This window comes from Nematolebias whitei, chromosome 4, assembly GCF_014905685.2.
Source record: "Nematolebias whitei isolate Nwh7 chromosome 4, NemWhi1, whole genome shotgun sequence".
NCBI lineage: Eukaryota > Metazoa > Chordata > Actinopteri > Cyprinodontiformes > Rivulidae > Nematolebias > Nematolebias whitei.
In genome coordinates, this window is record NC_056501.1 from 9,499,924 (window position 1) to 9,520,059 (window position 20,136).

The 20,136-nt window shown below is 38.1% G+C and overlaps 2 protein-coding genes across 2 annotated transcripts; one reads left to right on the top strand and one right to left on the bottom strand.

Moving 5' to 3' along the window:
• The first annotated feature begins 2,742 nt into the window (after positions 1 to 2,742).
• On the top strand, positions 2,743 to 6,592 carry tmem216 (transmembrane protein 216). Its single transcript, XM_037675490.1, has 6 exons — positions 2,743 to 2,759; positions 2,815 to 2,860; positions 3,456 to 3,549; positions 3,978 to 4,070; positions 6,217 to 6,418; positions 6,508 to 6,592. Exons 1-6 carry the CDS (start codon positions 2,743 to 2,745, stop codon positions 6,521 to 6,523), a joined length of 468 nt encoding a protein of 155 aa, XP_037531418.1. The 3' UTR covers positions 6,524 to 6,592.
• A 191-nt stretch (positions 6,593 to 6,783) lies between these two features.
• On the bottom strand, positions 6,784 to 8,767 carry tmed9 (transmembrane p24 trafficking protein 9). Its single transcript, XM_037675491.1, has 5 exons — positions 8,620 to 8,767; positions 7,933 to 8,033; positions 7,629 to 7,754; positions 6,979 to 7,125; positions 6,784 to 6,903 (listed from the first exon to the last, which is right to left on the bottom strand). Exons 1-5 carry the CDS (start codon positions 8,765 to 8,767, stop codon positions 6,784 to 6,786), a joined length of 642 nt encoding a protein of 213 aa, XP_037531419.1.
• Between the last annotated feature and the right edge of the window lie 11,369 nt (positions 8,768 to 20,136).

Sequence of the window (20,136 nt, forward strand, 5' to 3'; positions counted from 1 at the left end):
GTGTTGTAGTTTTTATTTATTTAGGCCATGAACTTTGTTGTAAAGTCTTGTCTTTCCTGGTGGTAACAACGGGATTGCAACCGTAACAAGAAGTTTAGAAGCAATTTTATTATTATACAGCTCAAAGTGTCATGATAATAAACGTGGATTTATTAATAATATTATTAAATATTAAATCAAACTGCACATGTAGTTAAATAACCAAAAACATGCATGTTTTTTTTAGGCTGCCTTCACGCACAGGCCTCCCTTGCAAAAGGGATCCGTGATCTCAGTGGGATTTGCCTGGTTAAATAAAGGTTAATAATAGTATTATTATTAAGCTGGAAAAAAAGGATCTATTGGTTTCAAAAGTTAATAAATTTATTTAATTTTAGTTATGAAGTCCCTAATTTTCACAAGTAATAATGCACATGATTTTCTAAGCAAATAAACCAAATATTGCTGGCTTAAGTTTTAACATTTCAATTAGTAAATGATGGATAATAGAGCCCCATATGGTAAATGCAAGAAGAAAATACAACTTTCCAGAAAAACAGTACATCACTCTTATTTTCCTCACTCCTGCAAGAACAAGTTGAAAGAAGCAGAACACTCCTGACACTTCAAAACTTCAGACAAATTTGTTTATTAACCTTTATTTAACCAGGCAAATCCCATTGAGATCACAGATCTCTTTTGCAAGGCGGCCTGAAGGCAGCCTAACAGCCTAACATGCATGTTTTTGGTCTGTGGGAGGAGTACCTGGAGAAAACCCACGCAAGCACAAGAAGAACATGCAAACTCCACCCAGAAAGACGTCAGGTTAAACCGGGGATTGGATCCAGAACCTTCTTGCTGTGAGGCAACAGTGCTAATCACTGATCCATCATGCTGCCTGTAACTTTTAAGAAAGAAAAGCATATTAATGATTGAAGTTTGTTTCATTTGATTATGACATGCTTAAAACATGATGTATGTTGATTTTTATTTGCAATTATTATTATGAAATCACGTAAAATGTTATAATTTGTTTCACGTATAATCTCTGCTTTGCTTTCAGAAAGAACTCAGTTTAAGACTCGCCACAACTCAAAACATTTCTGGGGGACAGAAAGGAATTTTGAAGCGTCTGGAAATTCCTGCCCTGTCCTTGGAACTGGTCACACAAAGCTGCAGTTCTGTGCGACGCGTTGAGTTAATCTGTTTTCCCCATCCTGATGTGTTCGCCTGATGTACGACTCGTTTACTCCTGAAGAAAGCAAACAAGTTTTGCTCAATAACAATTTTAGTTAAAGCCAAGTAGAACATTATACAAGATTTAAAAAAAGTCCACTGCAAAGCTTGCTTCACAGCTCTGACACAAGCTTGGGAGTGCTTTCCGTGCATTGAAGAAGTCAGACCTGTTTCAGCTCTGCCGCCCTAAGCTTCATCATATTACCTTCTGGACAAGCTGTTGATTTCAACTGACCCTCGGTTGACTCAGCGTCCCAGCCCTTTCAGTGTTGAACAGCTATTCGTTCAACAACTGTTTTTTAACCTATATCTGTAGTTATTGTCCAAATTCTTATTTGTTATTGTTATTATTGTGGTTCAAATTCTATTTTTGATTAATTATTTTTTAAATAAAACGTCAAAGACAAATTCAGTCTCCTCATTTGGATGAATATTCATTTATTTTGGTATATAATTCACTGTAGTTAATGGATTTTACTTCAGTGACTGAATTCTGATTATTAAAGGGTGAAAGTTTCTTATTTTATTTTTTTAATCCATCCAGATGACCTGACTTAACATTTTTAGATTTTATACCTGGATTATGAAGAATGCCTCAGGATATAGACTTTTATTTTGAGCTTGGCATTAAAGATAAATAGGCTATACAGTATTCAGTCAGTGCTTGACAAAATGCCCAGATTTCTCACCAGTCAGTGATATTTGGGTCTCACAAATGTAAACAGTTAAAAATTCTCCCTCAAAACATCCAAATACATTGAAACATTAGTATAAGATATGATGGTATAAGCTAAATATGCAAAAAATACACTAAATGTAGAAAGTAGTACATTTCAAGTTTATTTTTGCAAGTATACTTTATGTTAAGTATATCAAGTATACTACACACCATACTTGCAGTGTACTAGAAGTACACTGATTTTATACTTGTTTGGACTAAATTGTGACATTTTTATACAATTTTTAAGTATATCAAATAAAGTTTATAAAAAGTAAACTTCATGTACACTTCCTCATTTTTAGTGTAAAATAAGTATACTTGTAATATATTTAAATAAACTACTTTTTGATAAGAGAATGGATCAGAAAAAAAAAACCACAACAAAAAACAAAAACAAAACAGAAAAACAGAAGCTTCTCATTGACTTTTATTGTTAAAAAAATGTAAAATCTGAAGTTAAAAATCCTGAATATAGAAAACAAATCGCTGTGGGGTGCAGCTATGAAGCATAGACACGGACACCAAAAACAAAACATCACACTAGTGTTCATGCCTTCAGCGAGGCCACAGTGAAACACATAATGTGACACACGTCTTTATCATAAACACCGTTTTTATTAGGGGAAATTAACATGGAACCACAGGAACTGGCACGATCAAGAACACAATATTCCTGGATTGTTGAGCATGCATCAGGATATTCCTGAGGACAACTTTCTTAAAGTAAACATTATTTGCAACATAAGAAAGAAAGAAAGAAAGAAAGAACTGTCAGTGTGAATCGAGCAACAATCTTCCTCTCCAATATGGCGACATTTGTGACGTACGACGCTTCCCTGTACGTAAAATTTAGGCGCTCGTCCTTGTTGTTTCCACAGCAACCGAAGAGATTCAAACATGGCGCCCGGTGAGTTTCACGCTGTTGTTTATTCCAGTTAAAACGGTTTATAACGCGTCGGTAGCGCCGCTTTTTGAACCGGAATAGCTTCAATGTTTAAAAGAGGTTTTGTAAAATAAGATCGAGGGAAGAAAATGTGGTTTTAGCTTCTCTTCCGTTACTTAGCTACATGCTAACATCCGTTTTCTAATCATAAAAACTGGATAAATAACATCTGAGCTCTTCAAGTGGTTATATGACTTGAATAAATATTATAACGGTTCAATAAGTATCCTATATTGTCTTACAGAAAAGCTATAATGTTTATTGTACATAAAAATACATATCCTACAATCGACACATTTATTGTTTAATGAATAATATTTAGAAGTTTTTTCTTTTTTTCACTTTTTCTCCCCAAGCAACCAGACATAAGCCTTGGCATCATTTAAAGCTTCTTGAAAAACGCACACTGATGTTTATTCTGGTTTGTCAGGTGACCTTTTAGGATTAATGAACATAAATTGTTTGCTTCCGGTTTGTCTGCAGTGAACCAGCCAATCGTATCCTTCATATGACGCTGACACAAACCTGCTGCTCCTGGTTTGAGTTCTGCTCTGGTCCTTGACGTCTCTTCTCCAGCTCTCATCGGCTCCGCTGCAGGTGCTCTTCTACCTGAACAGCTGGTACTTTGCAGCCTTCTACCTGGCAGAGGTCCTCATTTTCATCTATAAAGGTCTGCCGCATGCTTAAAAAAGTTACATCAGCTAAAAGCTATCAGCATTTTACTACTTTACTTTCAGGTTAACGTCAAAAACAAGACTCATCTAAATATTCAAATAACTGTCTCAACTGTTTATTAGTTTAATAATTTGTTTTGTTAGTTCAAACGGGTATTAATTTATTTACGTGTTGGTTTGATAAATAGAAATCTGCATTGGCCATAAATAGGAAAAGTACCCACAACTCAGTGATAAATAATAACAATCTTGTCTGAAATTCTCCACATAATTAAACTTTTTAACTGTCCACGTTTTCTTCAGCAGATGATGTAATGCTGTAGTTTGAACAAAAACAAACGATTTATTCAACGAGACGAATTCAAGACTTTTTCTCATTTTAATCAATAAATGTAAACTTTGGTTTGTCTCGTCTTTGTTGTAGGGATTTTACTGCCGTACCCATCAGATAATCTGGTTCTGGACGTGGTTCTACTGCTGCTCTTCCTGGCTCTGGAGACCCTGAGGATCTTTTATGGTATTTAACAACAACTGGGAACAGGAGCGTTAACGTTTGTGAACATTTACCCTCTTTAGTTTCTCCATCCAGTCGTAGGTATCTCTTCTTCCACTCAGTGCGTTGCTGTTGTAGGACCGATGGTTTCCTCTCAGAGGTCAGAGATCACACACCCAAACTCTCATTGACTTCCACTGTATCAGAGTTAAAGGCTCTTTTTACTTGCCATCTCCTCCATTAAACCCTGTGGAACCATCAAACAGAACCTCCTGCTGCTCACAGGTCCAGACATTATTTGATCCAACTTATTTTTTCATTTACCCTTTATTTATCCAGGTAGTCTCATTGAGCCACGAGAACTCATTTTCAAGAGAGACCTGTTTAGGGAGTAGATGGGGATAAAGGGGGCCCAGAGTGGGGCGAATATTTTTGATGTTGTCGATACCGGGGCGTGAACCGGCGATCTTCCGATCACCGGCCCGCCTCTCTAACCTCTGCGCCACCACTCCCCAACAGCTTATAGTTTTTACATGGACGCTGTCTTTTTACTCAGTTTTCTTCTTAAACTTTTTATAATTCAGTAAAGCAAGAAAAGTTCAACAGATTTTAAATCGAGTCTGAAACCAGCAGCACACAGACCAAATTTATGGTTTATTAATTTGTGTATACAAATATTAAGCAGCAGTTTGTAAAGTATATAAAAAAAATAAAATAAAAACCTCATGTATATAAATACACGTACATCAGGCAAAGTATGAAATATAAAAAGTGCTTGTTTTGTAAACAAAACATCAAAATGTGTTACGTGTTAATAGGGCATTCATGCTGTAATTTTAATAAAAAACTTTTCCCCAAACGTACCAGAAAAGAGCCAAGTGGTCCGACAATCACCCCCGCCCACCACATAAAGACATTTACAAACTGAAAAGACCAGATACAGAAATGTGTGCAACTTTCACATATAGGCATCTGGTCCCAGGTGTTAAAAAAATAAAAATAAAGCACTAGATAAGGTGCTGGAGTTACCTGCAGGAGTCTGAGGAGAAAATGTGCGACTGGGTTTTTAAAGGTGGTACCAAGAATTCTCAATTGTTGCTGACAGGACCCTAACGTTGAGTCTGTTTTGGGTCAGACTCAGTTCTGGATGAAAGGAGGAAGGTTGGAAATGTGACAAGAAAAAAAACAAACAAAAAACAAGAATCAACAGAAGCAAGTTCATTTAGTTCTAAACACATTTAGTTTTTTACATTATTGCTTTCTCCCATAGCGTCTTTACGTTAACATGGTCACACATGTCATTCACTTTCAAATTCATTTTAAAATCCTTCTGTATGTTTTCAAATCTCTCAACAGTCCTGCCCCCTCCCATCTCACTGATCTGCTGCAGCCATATGTCCCACAGTGCTCTCTGAGATCAGCAGATCAGATGCTTTTATTGGTTCCAGGAGCTCCTCTTAAGCTCAGAGGTGACGGGGCTTTCTCTGTTGCAGGTCCCAAACTGTGGAATGAGTTACCACTGTATTCCAGACGGGAATTTTCTTTTCTGCTGCCTGAGGGACAGAATAAAACTGGGCTGGACTGAGGAGCAGAGGTTTATAGTGCTGAATAATGAGCTCTGAGCAGACAGTTTACCTGGAGTTTCCTTTAGCTTTAGCTGCCCCATCCTTGTTAAAAACATTTCCCTTCATGAGAACAGAGGCAGGTTCGTTTTGTTTAAAGAACCGGAAACTAGGCCTGCCGCGATAACAAATCAAGCTATATTATTGAAATGATTGCAATAAACGATAATATTGTTTGAAATTTGACATTAATTAGTAATGTCAAATTTAAGAAATGTTGGTTGATTTTTGTGTGAAGTGCCTTTTTTGACCCCTAGATGGCAGTATAAGACTGTTTGAACCGAAGGATGGATAGTGAGGGAGCGAGCAGCGTGTCTCTTTAAGAAAACTGGGAGTTAAAACAGATTTTAAAGAGAAAGGGAGGGGTCAGTGAAGAGCAACGGGGTTGAGCCCTTTGTCATCCAGTGTCCAGTAGAAAGAGAGAGACACGAAGAAACGATAAAGCCGATAAATGAAATTTTTCATTTATCATGCGATTAATTGATTTATCGTTTACTGCGACAGGCCTACAGGAAACACCAGTTCTTTTCTCTGTGTTTTCCATTCAGGCTGGAAGGGGAACCTGTGCGAGCGCTCTCTGTCGTCCTTCTTGTCCCTCTTCATCCTGTTTCCCTGCGCAGCGCTGGCTGTTTACTACCTGCTGCTGCAGACCTTCGTCCTGCGGCTCGAGGTCCTCCTCAGCGCCGTCCTGCTCTGCTTCTACGGCCTGGAGTTTCTGCTCGGAGTCATCTCCATATCTGCCTTCTCCAGGTACCCGTCAGCTCCAGTCTTGGGGGGGGGGGGGGATCTTTGTTTTTGATTCATTTTCAGTTTGGCCTCCTTTTGTTTCTCCTCTGCAGGTCTCGAGTTTACTGAGGAACCAGTCACCTGACACACATCACAGCACACATTAGCAGCTTTCAGGAAACAAATGCCACCATTTTATAAAGGAAGATATTTGTGATCTAGTTTTTTTTATTTTTTTTTACTGTAAGTGTATGAACCCTGATATCTGGGTATGTTTTTGTAAATAAATTCTGAACTTTGTAAATAAGACTCAAAGTGGAATAAATCAATCCGCTTCTTATCCAGACTAAATAATCTTCAGATTAAACGCTCTTCATCGTGTCGGGACGTTACCAGGCGCTGGTGAAGCTGACGACAAAAACCACCACGTAGACAGCGCGGATGATGGGCCACCAGAAGATACACATGTTGGTGTTGTAGTTCAAGTTGTAGAAGTCTTCCTCCAGCCTCTGTGAACACGTGAAGGGGGGGGGTTAAAAGACGGTTATAGCCTGGTTTCAGGTGTACCGCCCTTCTCCACTGACCCTCAGGTAGTCCAGTTCCTTCTGGATATGTTGGACGTGATCCAGCAGCTGTCTGACTCTGAGCTGCAGTTTTTTCAGGCCGTTCAGACTCTGGATCCGTGTGTTGCTGTCGGTGCGACCAGCTGATCTGACGTCCATGTGAATCGCCTGAAACCCAACAACAAGAACTATAAGAGGCTCGCTCGTCTCCCAGCTTCACTGAACAGGTAAAAATGTAATGTTTACTACTGATGTCGTATCGTCAGATTAACCAGCAGCGTTTCTCAGGAGTCACACGCACACATTAGTTTGGTATAATTATGATTTTTTTTGTCATTTTATCACTTTTGTCATATTTCAAGTTATTTTAGTGACTTTTGGGTTTATATATATTTTTTTACCAAAACGGTCCACACACTTGTTCGTGTTGGTATTTGGTTTTATCGGTTTGCTTTTGCCTGCCCTGTAACTACTTTAAATATACTCAAGTTTTGGCGTAAAGTTTCCATCGAGCGACATCTTTGTGTGTTTTGTTGTTTCGTTAAATTTTTTTTAGCCTGCTGCCGGTCTCAGTCCAGACACTTTTGTAAAAAACAAAAACAAAAAAGGATTTAAATGTTTGGACTTTTCTTTCCTTGGTTAAACTAAATTAAACCAAGGTTTCCTCTCACCAACACGCGCCTCGCAGACTGGGAGGGTTGTGAGGAGTTCGGCTGAAGACAGAGCCGGTGCTCCCCCGAGTCGGACGATGTGAAGCTGAACGTTCCGTTGGATCCCTCCTGCTGGGACAGAATCAGCTGGAAGAGACACGGGGACAACGGATGGAATATTTTACTTCAGACCCGGTTCCAAAATAAATCCTGGGATTATGAGCCCCCCACCCACCCCATTAACAAGATTTCATGTGTGGAACAGTTCAGGCTTCACGTGGAACCAAACTGGAGCAGAACAGATGTAATATTTTGGTTTTCAAACCTGATTATTAGGATCTGTGGCTGTAACGGACACGAAGAGGTCCCCAGGGGCTGGCAGATACTCGTCCTTCTGTTCGTCAAACAGCCGAGTCCAAAAATCCCCTGCAGAGACAGAAACGAGACGATTCAACGTGGAGCGGCCGACAACTGAGCTGCTGATGAATTAGTTTTTTAAAAGTTTAAAACAGCCAGAGAGTTGGCCCAGGGCACCAAACAGGCCACGACCGCCTCTGATTAGACTCTAAAAACAACTTTGAACATGATTAATGTTAATATTAATGCATTTTGTTTCAAATCACATTAAACTTTCAGTCATAAATATGTAAAAAACAAACAAAACGTTCAGGAAGTTTATGAAAGTGTTTTTATTTAGCTTCAAATTCAGTACTTGATTAACCTATCTTTATTCATTTTTATCATATGTTAAAAACAAACAAACACTTTAATTAAAAAACCACTATAGCTTTATTTTACAAAGTGAAGCGCAAAAGTTTTAAAAGTTATAAACTCAGTATATTTCTTTATATTTTTTCCAAGCAGGTATCTGTTATTTCTACAGATCAAACTTTGTTTTTTAACAGATTGTTTTGAACTTTTTTATTTATTTATTTATTTTTTTACGGAAGTTTACATTAGCTTCTTTCCAGGTCGTTGAACTTTCCCGCCGCTTGTTTTGGGATAAACTCACCGACAAGTTTCGTTTTTTCTGGGATTTCTTGGATAAAACATCTTTGTTCGCGTTCAGCGACGTGAAGGAACAGAGAAGAGACCGAACCAAGGCAGAAAACCAGTGGACAAACGGCCAAAGCGCGTCTCTGCAGCCCGCTGCGCCCCATAGCTGAGCTTCTACTGAGCATGCGCACCAGCAGCAAGGGATGCTGGGGTTTGTAGTTTTAAAGTTTCGTTTTTCAGGTTTTTGCTTATTTTTTTTTAACCAGTTTACGTATCTCCAATTAGTTTTGAGTAACATAAAGAAAAATATAAAATAAAAATGAAAATTAAACATTGAAAACAACAGCAATAATAATTTATTAATCATGTATTTTAAAAATTATCCAGAAAAAACACTTGTATTCCAAACTAATGTTGATGAATATGTTGAAAAAAATGCTAAAAACAAACAACATACATTTTTTATTTTATATCATGATTGTTCTCTGAATACATCACTTTTTGTTGCATTTTTCTGGTCTGTTTTTAAAACATTACTAATAGTATTTACTACTATAGTATTTTACTTTGGTTTTGTTCATTACCTGCAGTCAATGTTATATAGTATATTATACTTTATGTTGTGCACAAACTATTTTTAATGGCAACATTTATGGAAAAACAAAATAAACAAAAGCAGCTTTTAAATAATTATTTTGAAATTTTAGTTTTCTAGAAAAGCATTTCATAAAACACATTTGTGAAGACAAATGTTTTTGCTAATTTTTAGCACAAAAAAGTGTAAAACCGGGAAGTTCAAATAAGTTTCTACAAAATACTTAAAAAAACAAGAAATATTTTTATCAAATAAAAGCAAATACAAATAAACAAAACTATAAATCGTGTTGATCTGCTGCTAGTTTGTGATGTTAAAATGCCTAAATAAATCTTTTCTGCTTTGTTTTAACATTTAGGAAAATAATTCAGAAATGTAAACAGTTAATATTGTTGTTGTTTTTATTGTTTCTCAGCTCCAAGCTGAGGTAAACGAGCAGGAACTTCTTCCTGTTGTTGTTTAAACTCTGTAAAATGATTTGGAAGTTGAGCCCAGAGCTTCTTTTCTTCTCTCCTTTAAGAAACGCCTGAAGATGCTTCATGAAGGAGAGGAAACGTTGTTTACCCAGAATTCTTTGCAGCTCGTACGGCCGGATCAGTCAGGATTGATGTGAATAAATCTGAGGTCAGGACTGTTAGATTTTGTCTGTTTTAGATTTTGAGAAATAAAATAATTTGAACATTTTAGTTTCTTAACTTCAAATGTTTTTGTAAAAGGGCAGCACGGTGTCGCAGCGGTGAAGGCTGTTGCCTGCCTGTCAGCAAGAAGGTCACAAGTTCTCCTCCTGGCCTTTCTGTGTAGCACCTGTGGGTTTTCTCCAGGTGCTTCTTGCGCAGATCAGAAACATGCATGGCAGGTTAATGAAGGCGCCTAGATGTGAGAGAATGAATGTTTGTCTATGTATCCCTATGATGGACAGGAGACCTGTCCAGGTGTCCAGTGACTGCTGGACATGGACACCAGTGACCCACAAAGGAAAGACAATGGATGGTTTATGTGATATTCTGCTAACAGACAGGCACAGCCGATGTGATTACACGATCACATGTCTTCAGGGCAGCAGGTGAAACACACCATCCTGTCATCAATTAACAGCGTTTGTTAATTTATCTCTTCTCACCAATGCTCAATAATCCAGGTAAAAATCCAGCAATGTTCAGTCAGGTCATCTGGATGGTTTCTTTTTTTGCTGAGACAATTCGTCCTTCATCCAAAGGACTTATTCAATCTGAGGAGCCACCAAACAAAACTGATTCCCACGAACATCATACTCCTCACTGTGTGAAAAAAAAAAAAAAGTTTGCCGATGCTAAGATGGCCTCCGGGCCCGCCCTCTCCCCGGTCAGCTCCTCTGAGACAGTCAGGACAAAGTGGTTCAAAACACCAAAGAAGAAGTCCTTTGGATGAAAAATGAAACGTCTCAGCAAAAACAAAAAAGAAAGCGTCCAGATGACTTCACTGAATGTTGGATTTGGACGTATTTAACTGAAACGGCCAGAAAGTGCTCACAGGATGAACATCTGCATCTGACTGACTTTTAGAGTCGACCTCATTCAAGATGGCCGTCACAAACACACAAATGTCTTCAATTCAGGATAAGCATGGGTGTAGCTGAGAGTCATCGTCAACAGACTGAGGGCCGATGGATCTCAGTATGAATCTTAAATGAAGTTCAAGTTTTGCCCAAACCGCCTCCAACTTTTGTCACTTTCTCACAAAAGGTCATCTTCATCTAAAACTGTGGCCTGAGGGGTGGCGGGTGATGTGCATTCCTCCAAACGACGACCGTTCCTTCCGTTGAGCAGCTTTCCTCTTCCTCCGAGCTGACATTTTGTTGAACAATCCAACATTTATCTTTATTCAAATCATCTCAGCAGAAAACGTGACAGAAACTTCTGAGCTCTTCGGACGAACTTCCTTCTCCGCAAACAGTTTTTGCATCTGTTCAGCATCAGATTTCAGAGCTTTACCGAGTTTGGAGGGGAAAGTTTTCCTGCCTAAGCCGTGTCTGAGCTCCGATGAGTGGTTTGGCAGGAGGCGGACAGGCAGAAAGAGGATCAAAAAGTTCAGCTCCTGCTCCTGACCTGCATTTGTTCTGCCTGTCAGAGTCGCCTGCCATTGGCTGCAGCTCGGAGGAACAGATTTGCATGTCTCCACAATGGCTGCTCCGCTCCTTCCTCTTTGTGAATTTAAAGCAGACAAACTTAAAGCTGAGGGCTTTCATTAGCGTGCACGTGGCAGCCGTGCACTCCCGCCACACAAATTAAACTGTGCCACTTTGTTGAACACAAACCTTAATTCATATCTGCAGCTTCATCTGTGCAGCCGGCAGGAAAAGTTTTTACATAATTTATTTAAGTCAAACGGAGACAAAAATCTGACTGTCTTTACGCCTTTATGGACACAGTCCTGAAGCAAATTCATTCATTAGGATTTTTATTATTTTATTATTTATTTAGCTAAAATATGTTTTTTTTTTTAAAGTATGACAATTTATTTATTTAAAATTTGAATAAAAAGCATTAATTAAGTTGTAATACTTTACAAATAACTTATAAAACACATTATACATAGAAAATATAATAAATAAAATATTAATAATATACAAATTTAAAGACAAATGTGCTACAAAAACTTTTACTGAAAATAAAAGCAATCTTAAAATGTACAAATGTAATAAATAAAGTTGCTTTGAGGATCTCAAATTTGTTTGTTACATTATTTTATATTTTCATAGATGTATTATTTTATATTTTATTTAAACAAATAATAAAATAATAATAGAAATATAAATAAACATTTAAAAGCAATGTGCATGCAACAAAAGGCTTTATATTTTAAAACCATCCTAGAAAAAAAAAATAAATAAAACATTTAAAAAGCGATGTAATAATAGAAATAACTACTTATTTAAAAGCACAAAGCTCTAAATAAATATAAATATAAAATGTGTGATTTTATGTTTTTTTTTTTTGGGTCATAATCTTGACTTTTGGGTTATTTTTTTGTTTTCTAATTTATTTATTTATTTATTTTACAGATTTAACGTATGTGAATTATGAATTTTTTACTCTTAAACTGAAACCAACAAAAATGTGCACCATTTTAAATGAATTAATTAGAATAAAATGAAATTTTAACCCTTTAATGATCAAACAGCTGCATGTAGAAACAATTAGATTCTTTTCGCAACAAATGTTTGAATCCAACACATTTTTCCTGAGATGTTTGTTAAAATGAATAAACATTTTTGTCTCTAATGATGATCAGATAATTTGCCCCTAAAAAGTAACGGTGAAAAGACAAAAACACAGAAAAGAAGTTTGATCTCCTCCGTCAGTCTTTTATTCCGTGTTGTTTTTCTTCTACATATTTATGAATCAGAGTTTCAGCTGAAACAAATCACAGGATTAAAAATGCCGATTTATTCTGACGTTCGACTTTAATATAATCTCGTATATTTCAACACTTTGAGCTAACAACATGTTTTCATACGTCTGTTTAGTTTTTCCACCAGTGAACTAAAACACGACTAAAAAAGAGAAAATGTTCATTTTTTCCTCCCGGTTCTCGTTCTTTGGGTCGTTTTCAAATCAATAAATAAAATATCTTAGATAATATTACGGTATGAAATAATCTGTACTTGTTTCTGCAGCGGTTTATTTTTCATCTATGAAGTTTATTTTTATTCAAACTCTCACAAAGTGTAAAAACGATAAACACAGTTCATTAAACACGTAGTCTGGAATTTTAAGGAAAATTATTTCTAAGGAATTAACACAAATTTACAGATGTTTATTTACATGACTGCACACTAAGTTCATGTGATCTTTAATTATTGTTATTTATTATATTTTTTGTAAATAAGGAGCATTTATTTATTATTTATTACACTTTATTTAACCAACCAAATCCCTCACAGATTTTTCTTTCAGGGTCCTCCTGGGCCTGAAGGCAGCCTAACATGCATGCTTTTTAAAAAGCCACGCAAACACGAGGAGAACATGCAAACTGCACACAGAGGGGCCACAGGTCCAAGCCGGGGATTGAACCAGGAACCTTTTTGCTGTGAGGCAACAGTGCTGACCACTGAGCTGCCCAATACAATATGAATTATTATAATGATGATCTGAATGAACAGCGTCTGTTATGGCATTTAACAAATTAAGTTATAATGAAACAATAACTTATTTTTCTTTAAGTGTTATTATTTGAAATAAAAAGTTAGATAAATGAATTTGAATCATGATCCTTTGACTTTGATGACAAGTTAATTTTTTTCCCCAGGGTTTTTATTTCTAATCACGTCAGATCTGGATTATTCTGCTCTCTTTTAGAAACATTTATTAATTGTAATGGAGTAAAATATTAATGAAATGAAGCGTTTGCTGGGTTTTAAAACATTCGACAGACTCGTCTCTGCATAAAGACGGCTGTTTTAAACTTTGAGTTATCTCTTAAAAAAAAAAAAAGGGCAAAATCAGTTTATTAATGTGGAAATGTTCACTGAAATTCTTTAAAGCTTTAAAACTGGGAGCAAAACTGTTAATTAAAAAAAAAAAAAAGTCCAATAAAGTCTTTGTTTGCTCTGGATTAAAGACAAACCTGTTAGAAGTTTAAGTTTCACTCTCATCATGATCTAAATGCAATTCAGTTTATTTATATAGTGACAAGTCACAACAGAACTCGTCTCAGGGCACTGAACAGAAATATTCATATAAAAATAATAATTTAACATTATTTCTCTGAGGAGCAGACTGCTGTGAGTTTAACTCCATCACAGAACTCTCATCTTGGGCATGAAGGCGACAGTGGAAAGGAAAAACTCCCTCATGAGGAAGAAACCTTTAGCAGAACCAGAGGACAAGCGACCATCTGCTTCAACCGGCTGCGTTTGAGAGGAACAGATACACAATGGCAGGTCAAGAATCACATGTTAAGATAAAAATAGTATCAAATGAAAACTATTCAATTTTAACAATTTTTTAAAGGAAATGAGGTAAATTTTTCCTCCAGTAGTCTAAATCTATAGCAGCATAACAAGCCAACCCTAACTATAGGATTTATCAAAAAGGAAAGTCTTAAAACTGGACAGTGTGTCGGCCTCACAGACAGAAACTGGAAGTTGGTTCCACAAGAGAGGAGCCTGAAAACTGAAAGATCTTCCTCCCATAGGAACTGCAAGTAAGCCTGCAGTTTGAGAGCAAAGTGCTCTGTTAGGAAAATATGGAACAATAAGATATGTAATGTAAGATGGAGCTAGGTTGTTGAGGGCTTTGTAGGTTAGAAGTAGGATTTTGAATTCTATTCTGGACTTGACAGGAAGCCAATGGAGAGAAGCTAAAACTGGAGAGAGATGATACTAACTCCATTTAAGACTCTGGCAGCAGCATCTTGGATCAACTGAAGACTTTTTAAAGAAGTATTTGGACACCCAGATAAACTAAATCAAAAGTTTGTGTGTGGTGTTTTAAACAGGACAGACGTGTTTTAAGTTTTAAGTATTTACGTAGAAACGTTCAAAAATAACAAGGTTGACTGAAATCCTTTACAGCCGGTTAAAAACAAACTGGAGGAAACCACACACACAAAAAAAGAAGAAAAAATCACACACACACACACACACAAACAAACAAACAACAAACTCAGGTACAATACAATAGAGTAAAAAAAAAAAAAATCAAGAAGACACAACAACAAAGATCTGATGGAACTCAAACTGAACTGGAGTTAAAGGGTCAGGTTGGCCCAGAGTCTGGGATCAGGTTGGCCCAGAGTCTGGGATCAGGTTGGTCCAGAGTCTGGGATCAGGCTGGTCCAGAGTCTGGGATCAGGTTGGTCCAGAGTCTGGGATCAGGCTGGTCCAGACTCTGGGATCAGGCTGGTCCAGAGTCTGGGATCAGGCTGGTCCAGAGTCTGGGATCAGGTTGGCCCAGAGTCTGGGATCAGGTTGGTCCAGAGCCTGGGATCAGGTTGGTCCAGAGTCTGGGATCAGGCTGGTCCAGAGTCTGGGATCAGGCTGGTCCAGACTCTGGGATCAGGCTGGTCCAGAGTCTGGGATCAGGCTGGTCCAGAGTCAGGAGGACTGTGTGCAGCTGACTGGAAAGTCTCAGAGGTTTTGTGTTTTTAAAGTCAAGACATTTAGTAAAATAATTGGTCAAAACATAAACAAAATTCAAAGTGAGTCAAAGAGTCTTCAAATCAAATCAGAACTGGCAGCCAGAGAAAATCTGCCAAACCTGGACTGATGTGGTCCTGGTCTCTGTTAGGAGACACTCAGCAGAGTTATGAATTAACTGCAGAGTCGAGAAGTCAACACGTAAGGAGCGGCAGTCGTCCAATGTGGTGTTGAAGGAGGAATGTAAAACTACGTCTCAGTTTGATGTAACTGATAAAACCTGTTTATTTTTTTACAGCTGTGGACTTTTTCTCCTCGAGTCTAAAGAACATCTGAAAACACTTTCAGGTTCCTGACAGCAAGAGGACCTCACAGTCCTGCAGGTGTAGTTCCACAGATGAGCAGCAGGAGTCAGTAAAACTCCACCAATCAGAGCTCAAAGGAAGCAGGAAAAAAGATGTGAATATTACTTTTAATAATTAATCCTGAGAGACTTGCCTTTTTTTAAACCAAATTATATTAAAAAAAAGATAAACGTCTGTTAAAACAAGGAGCTTTTTGACTTAATCACTAATAAACTTTGTTCATGCAGCACTTTTCAACTCAAAGTGGCCCAAAGTCCTGTGTGGAAACTCAAATATCTAAACCAGGACAATTATTTAATTTAAAACATCACAAGTTTTGGTAAAATTTGACTTTGAAGGCATAAATTCTGTCAGCATCGCTCGTAACAGAGGAGAATCCTCTGCTTGTGAAACTGGAGCTCAAACTTGACAAAACCACAATGTTTTAATTAATATTTATAGTTTTTATGCCACACATTCTACATGTGACAACAGGAGGAGGTAAACATGTCTAAATTAGCTACATCAAAATATAGAAAACGAAAAATCTGAGCTTGTTTTTCCTTTGGATCCAGCTTCACAGCACCAGACCAACATGAGAATCCATTTGGACCTGAGACACCAAGTCTAAAATTAATTAATAAGAACCTTTTCTGGTGAAGAAAGTGAAATTTCTCTCACAGTCAGGTTTTCTCAAAGCAAAACTTTATTTTTCTTTATTCTTTTATTTGTGCAACCTTTAATTATACAGGTGCTCTCATTGAGGCAGGAGGACTCATTTTCAAGAGAGACCTGTTTGGGAGCAGATGGTGGGGGTTAAGTGCCTTGCTCAAGGGCCCAGAGTGGAGGCGGGTGTTTCACCTTATCCCCATATTTTAATGTTTTTGGTCCGGGGAGTGGAACCAGCAACCGTCCGATCACAGGCCCACCTTCTCTAACCTCTGCGCCACCACTCCCTTGCAACACTTCAACGTTAATCTCAACATTAAATAAAACCCAAACTGATTTTTACGAGGCTTTGACAAAATATAATGCTTGGATGAACGTTTCCAGTCAGCCTGATTCAAGATGGCTGCCACAGATAATCCATCTCGCCAAACACAAAAACATTCATAACTCGATCAGCGTTGCAGATAATGAGCTAAAACCTGGTGTGGTAGTTGCCGAGAGTCATCCCAAACACTCACTCTGAGAGCAGACGGAGCACGAAACGTTACTCCCTCACTTCCAAAAAATACTTTTTGTTTAACTCTGGCATGAAAGGTGGCAGGTGACATGCATTCGTTTCCCCTCCTGAGCAGAGTTTCTTCCCGTGGATCCATTTGAGCCGCTTAAGATCAGAACCTGAAGCCTCTGACCTACATGTAACTGCAGCTGTTTGTTTCAGCTGCGAAGCAGGAGGCGTCAACTGCTGCCTGCATTCTGTAGCTTTTATATCTGTTTAAAGCCAAGCCTGATTGATGGAATCGTAAATGAATTTTTAAAACGCACCAAGAGAGTCATCGATTATTATTATGCAGCCAAAGTGTCTGTAATATTTGAGGTTTTCCCCTTAACGAGGTTTGGAGGTGAAGCAGCCAATCAGAAGTGGCGCAGCCTAACGAGCCGCGGTGTTGACAGGAAGCAGAAAATGATGATTTACTAGGTGAGCTTTTATTCAAGCCTTGTCCCCGATGAATAAAGATCAAATTAGAGGTTTATGAGCTTCGCTGTCGATCCTGACGTTTATATGAGTTCTGGGTTCGGCTCGCTGTGATTTATGTTTACGGCGGCGCAGGAGGGAAAAATAAATATAAAAACAAATGAAGTAGCCTGGAATCATATTCTAATGTGCTGTCAGCAGCAGCACTGAGGGCTGATGGAGAGGGAGGAGTGGAAGGTGAGGACGAAACGGACCAGAAACCCGCCTAGGTTCTGGCCTCGCCGCCTCAGATAGTTTCTGTTCACACTGGACTTTATCCAGTTCCAGCTTCCTGCAGGAACACAGAAGCAGAGAGCTCAGTGGGTTTGAAACAGAAACAAAAACTTTTGTTTCCACAGTTATGGTGAAGAAAGAGTCGAGTTGTGAGGATCCACAACTTCTCCTCCTCCACCATAACCCACTGGCTTTCCTCAGGGCTGTGTGTTGAGCCCCCTCCTGTTCACGCTGCTCCCATATGACTATATGACCCTAACCAGAAAAATCACTGTAATGCCACTTTAATTGGTGATAAGTCACTTTATCTGTGCTGCTGATTATTCATGCTGCTGATCTCTTGTCTTGAAGCTGCTGTATTCATACCATCAAACATTTCATGTCTAGACTGCTGTTTAATACACTGTATTATTTTACATTATTATTGTTATTATTATTGTTTAGCATATATCTTAGATCCTTGTATACTGTTTCCTTTAATACTTTATAATTTTACTATTTTTGGGTGTAACTGGGACCTTGAGTCTGTCACAATAACAAATTTTGCTGGGTGATTAATTGTCTCAGAAATTATTGCGATAAACGATAATATTGTTTGAAATTTGACAATTAGTAATTATTGTGAAACTTAAGAAGAAATGTTGATTTATTTTGCATGTAGTATCTTGTTTGACCACTGGATGGCAGTACAAGACTGTTTGAACCGAAGGATGGATAGTGAGGGAGCGAGCAGCGTCTCTTTTAGAAAAATGGGATGGAGGCCTCTTGACTTGACATGGGCTGTCTCTCCTTCCTTTCCGGTTCGCAAAATGGCGGCTGCTCGGTGTGGTTTGAGCTCTTTAGCATAGCATTTGTCACACAAAGCTTTTAATAAAAACAACCAGTCAACAAGTTCTCAGCTCCCACTTTTTACACAAAGTCACAGGTTTCAACTGTGAATTTTGTAGCTTCGACAAGACAGAGATTTTTTTCCCCGAAGCTGGCCTGTTAGCTTAGCTCGTAGCTTAGCTGCTTTTAACCATCCAAAAACATGATTTTGGACGGTTAAAACGGATTTAAAAGACAAAAGAGAAAGGGAGGGGTTTCAGTAGAAAGAGAGAGACACGAAGAATTGATAAAGTCGATAAATGACATGAGGTCGATAATTTTCATTTATCATGTGATTAATTGATTTATTGTTTATTGTGACCCGCCTACTTGAGTATACAGTTCCGTTCCACCTCATGTACCACGTGTGATGCGAATGACGATAAAGAACCTTGAACTTTGAGACAAAAGGCAAAGCTCTCGATTGGTCGGTACATTTCAACCCTCACTTGTGCTCATGAACGAGCTGAACATTTTGATTCGCCAAGAGTTGAAAAACTCAAAGGCTGCAGGAGTTAGAAACCAAAAAATATGAACAAAAACAAAACAATGCTGACTCAGCGTTCAGATTATCATCAATAAATATGAGCTTGAGCACAACGTATCAACAACATAAAGACTTTAAATAATCTGCATTTTACCGATGATCAGAATCTTTCCTTATCCCTGAAATACCAACTCAGGAAATCAAATGTCCAAATGAGGATATGTTCCAAAAAACCCAGCAGGATTTCTGATGAATGGTAAGATTTAAATTCCAAAGTGAGCAGGTTCTGTCTATTCAGACACATTTGGGCTCTCCAGCAGTCTAACACATCCTGCAGGCCTCCAGAACTGGCCAATCAGAACGCAGCGAGAGTTAAAGAAACAGAAGAGCTGGTGTGAGTGAGGAGAGGCTGAGGCAGCATAACGTCTGCCTGTCTGTCTGTCTGTCTGTCTGTCTGTCTGTCTGTCTCTGTCTGCCTGTCTGTCTGTCTGCCTGTCTGTCTGTCTGTCTGTCTGTCTGTCTGCCTGTCTGTCTGCCTGTCTGTCTGTCATCAGACCTGTTTTCGTTCAGGAAGCTCCAGCATCAAAGGAATTAACAAGTCTGTTGTCAAGGTAAAAACAGTCCACCTGAGACCCCCTGAGACCACCTGAGACCACCTGAGACCTCATGAGACCACCTGATGGCAGCAGAGCTCCACGCCTCAACAAATGCTGCCTTCATCTCAGAAAAGGTGGAGGATGATGAGCATTCACCTGATCATTCTGAAACACTCATATTTACAGGGTTATGATACTAATCATGACACAGATGCTGAAACAAACATGGGGGGGGGGGGGGGGAGTAACTGTCCATCATTCAGGCAAAACACAAAGGATGCTGGGTAATCAGAACCATCCTAAAGTCTGCAGCAGAGGAAGAAGGATGTTTTCATCTGATTCTGGGGAGCAGGACTCAGAAATAAAATATTCAAATAAAACTTTTATAAAACCTTAAAAGTTCAACTTTAATCTCTTCTTATATTCAGACGTGTTCAGATTAAAATCAAATATTCATCTTTCACATAAACTAATCTTTAAAAAGTTCAGCTACTTTATTTTTATTGGTCTGTTTCTGGAAAGACTGAAGGAAATTTCTAATATTTGAACTCTTAAATGTGCGCCTAATAATAATAATAATAATAATAATAATAATAATAATAATAATAATA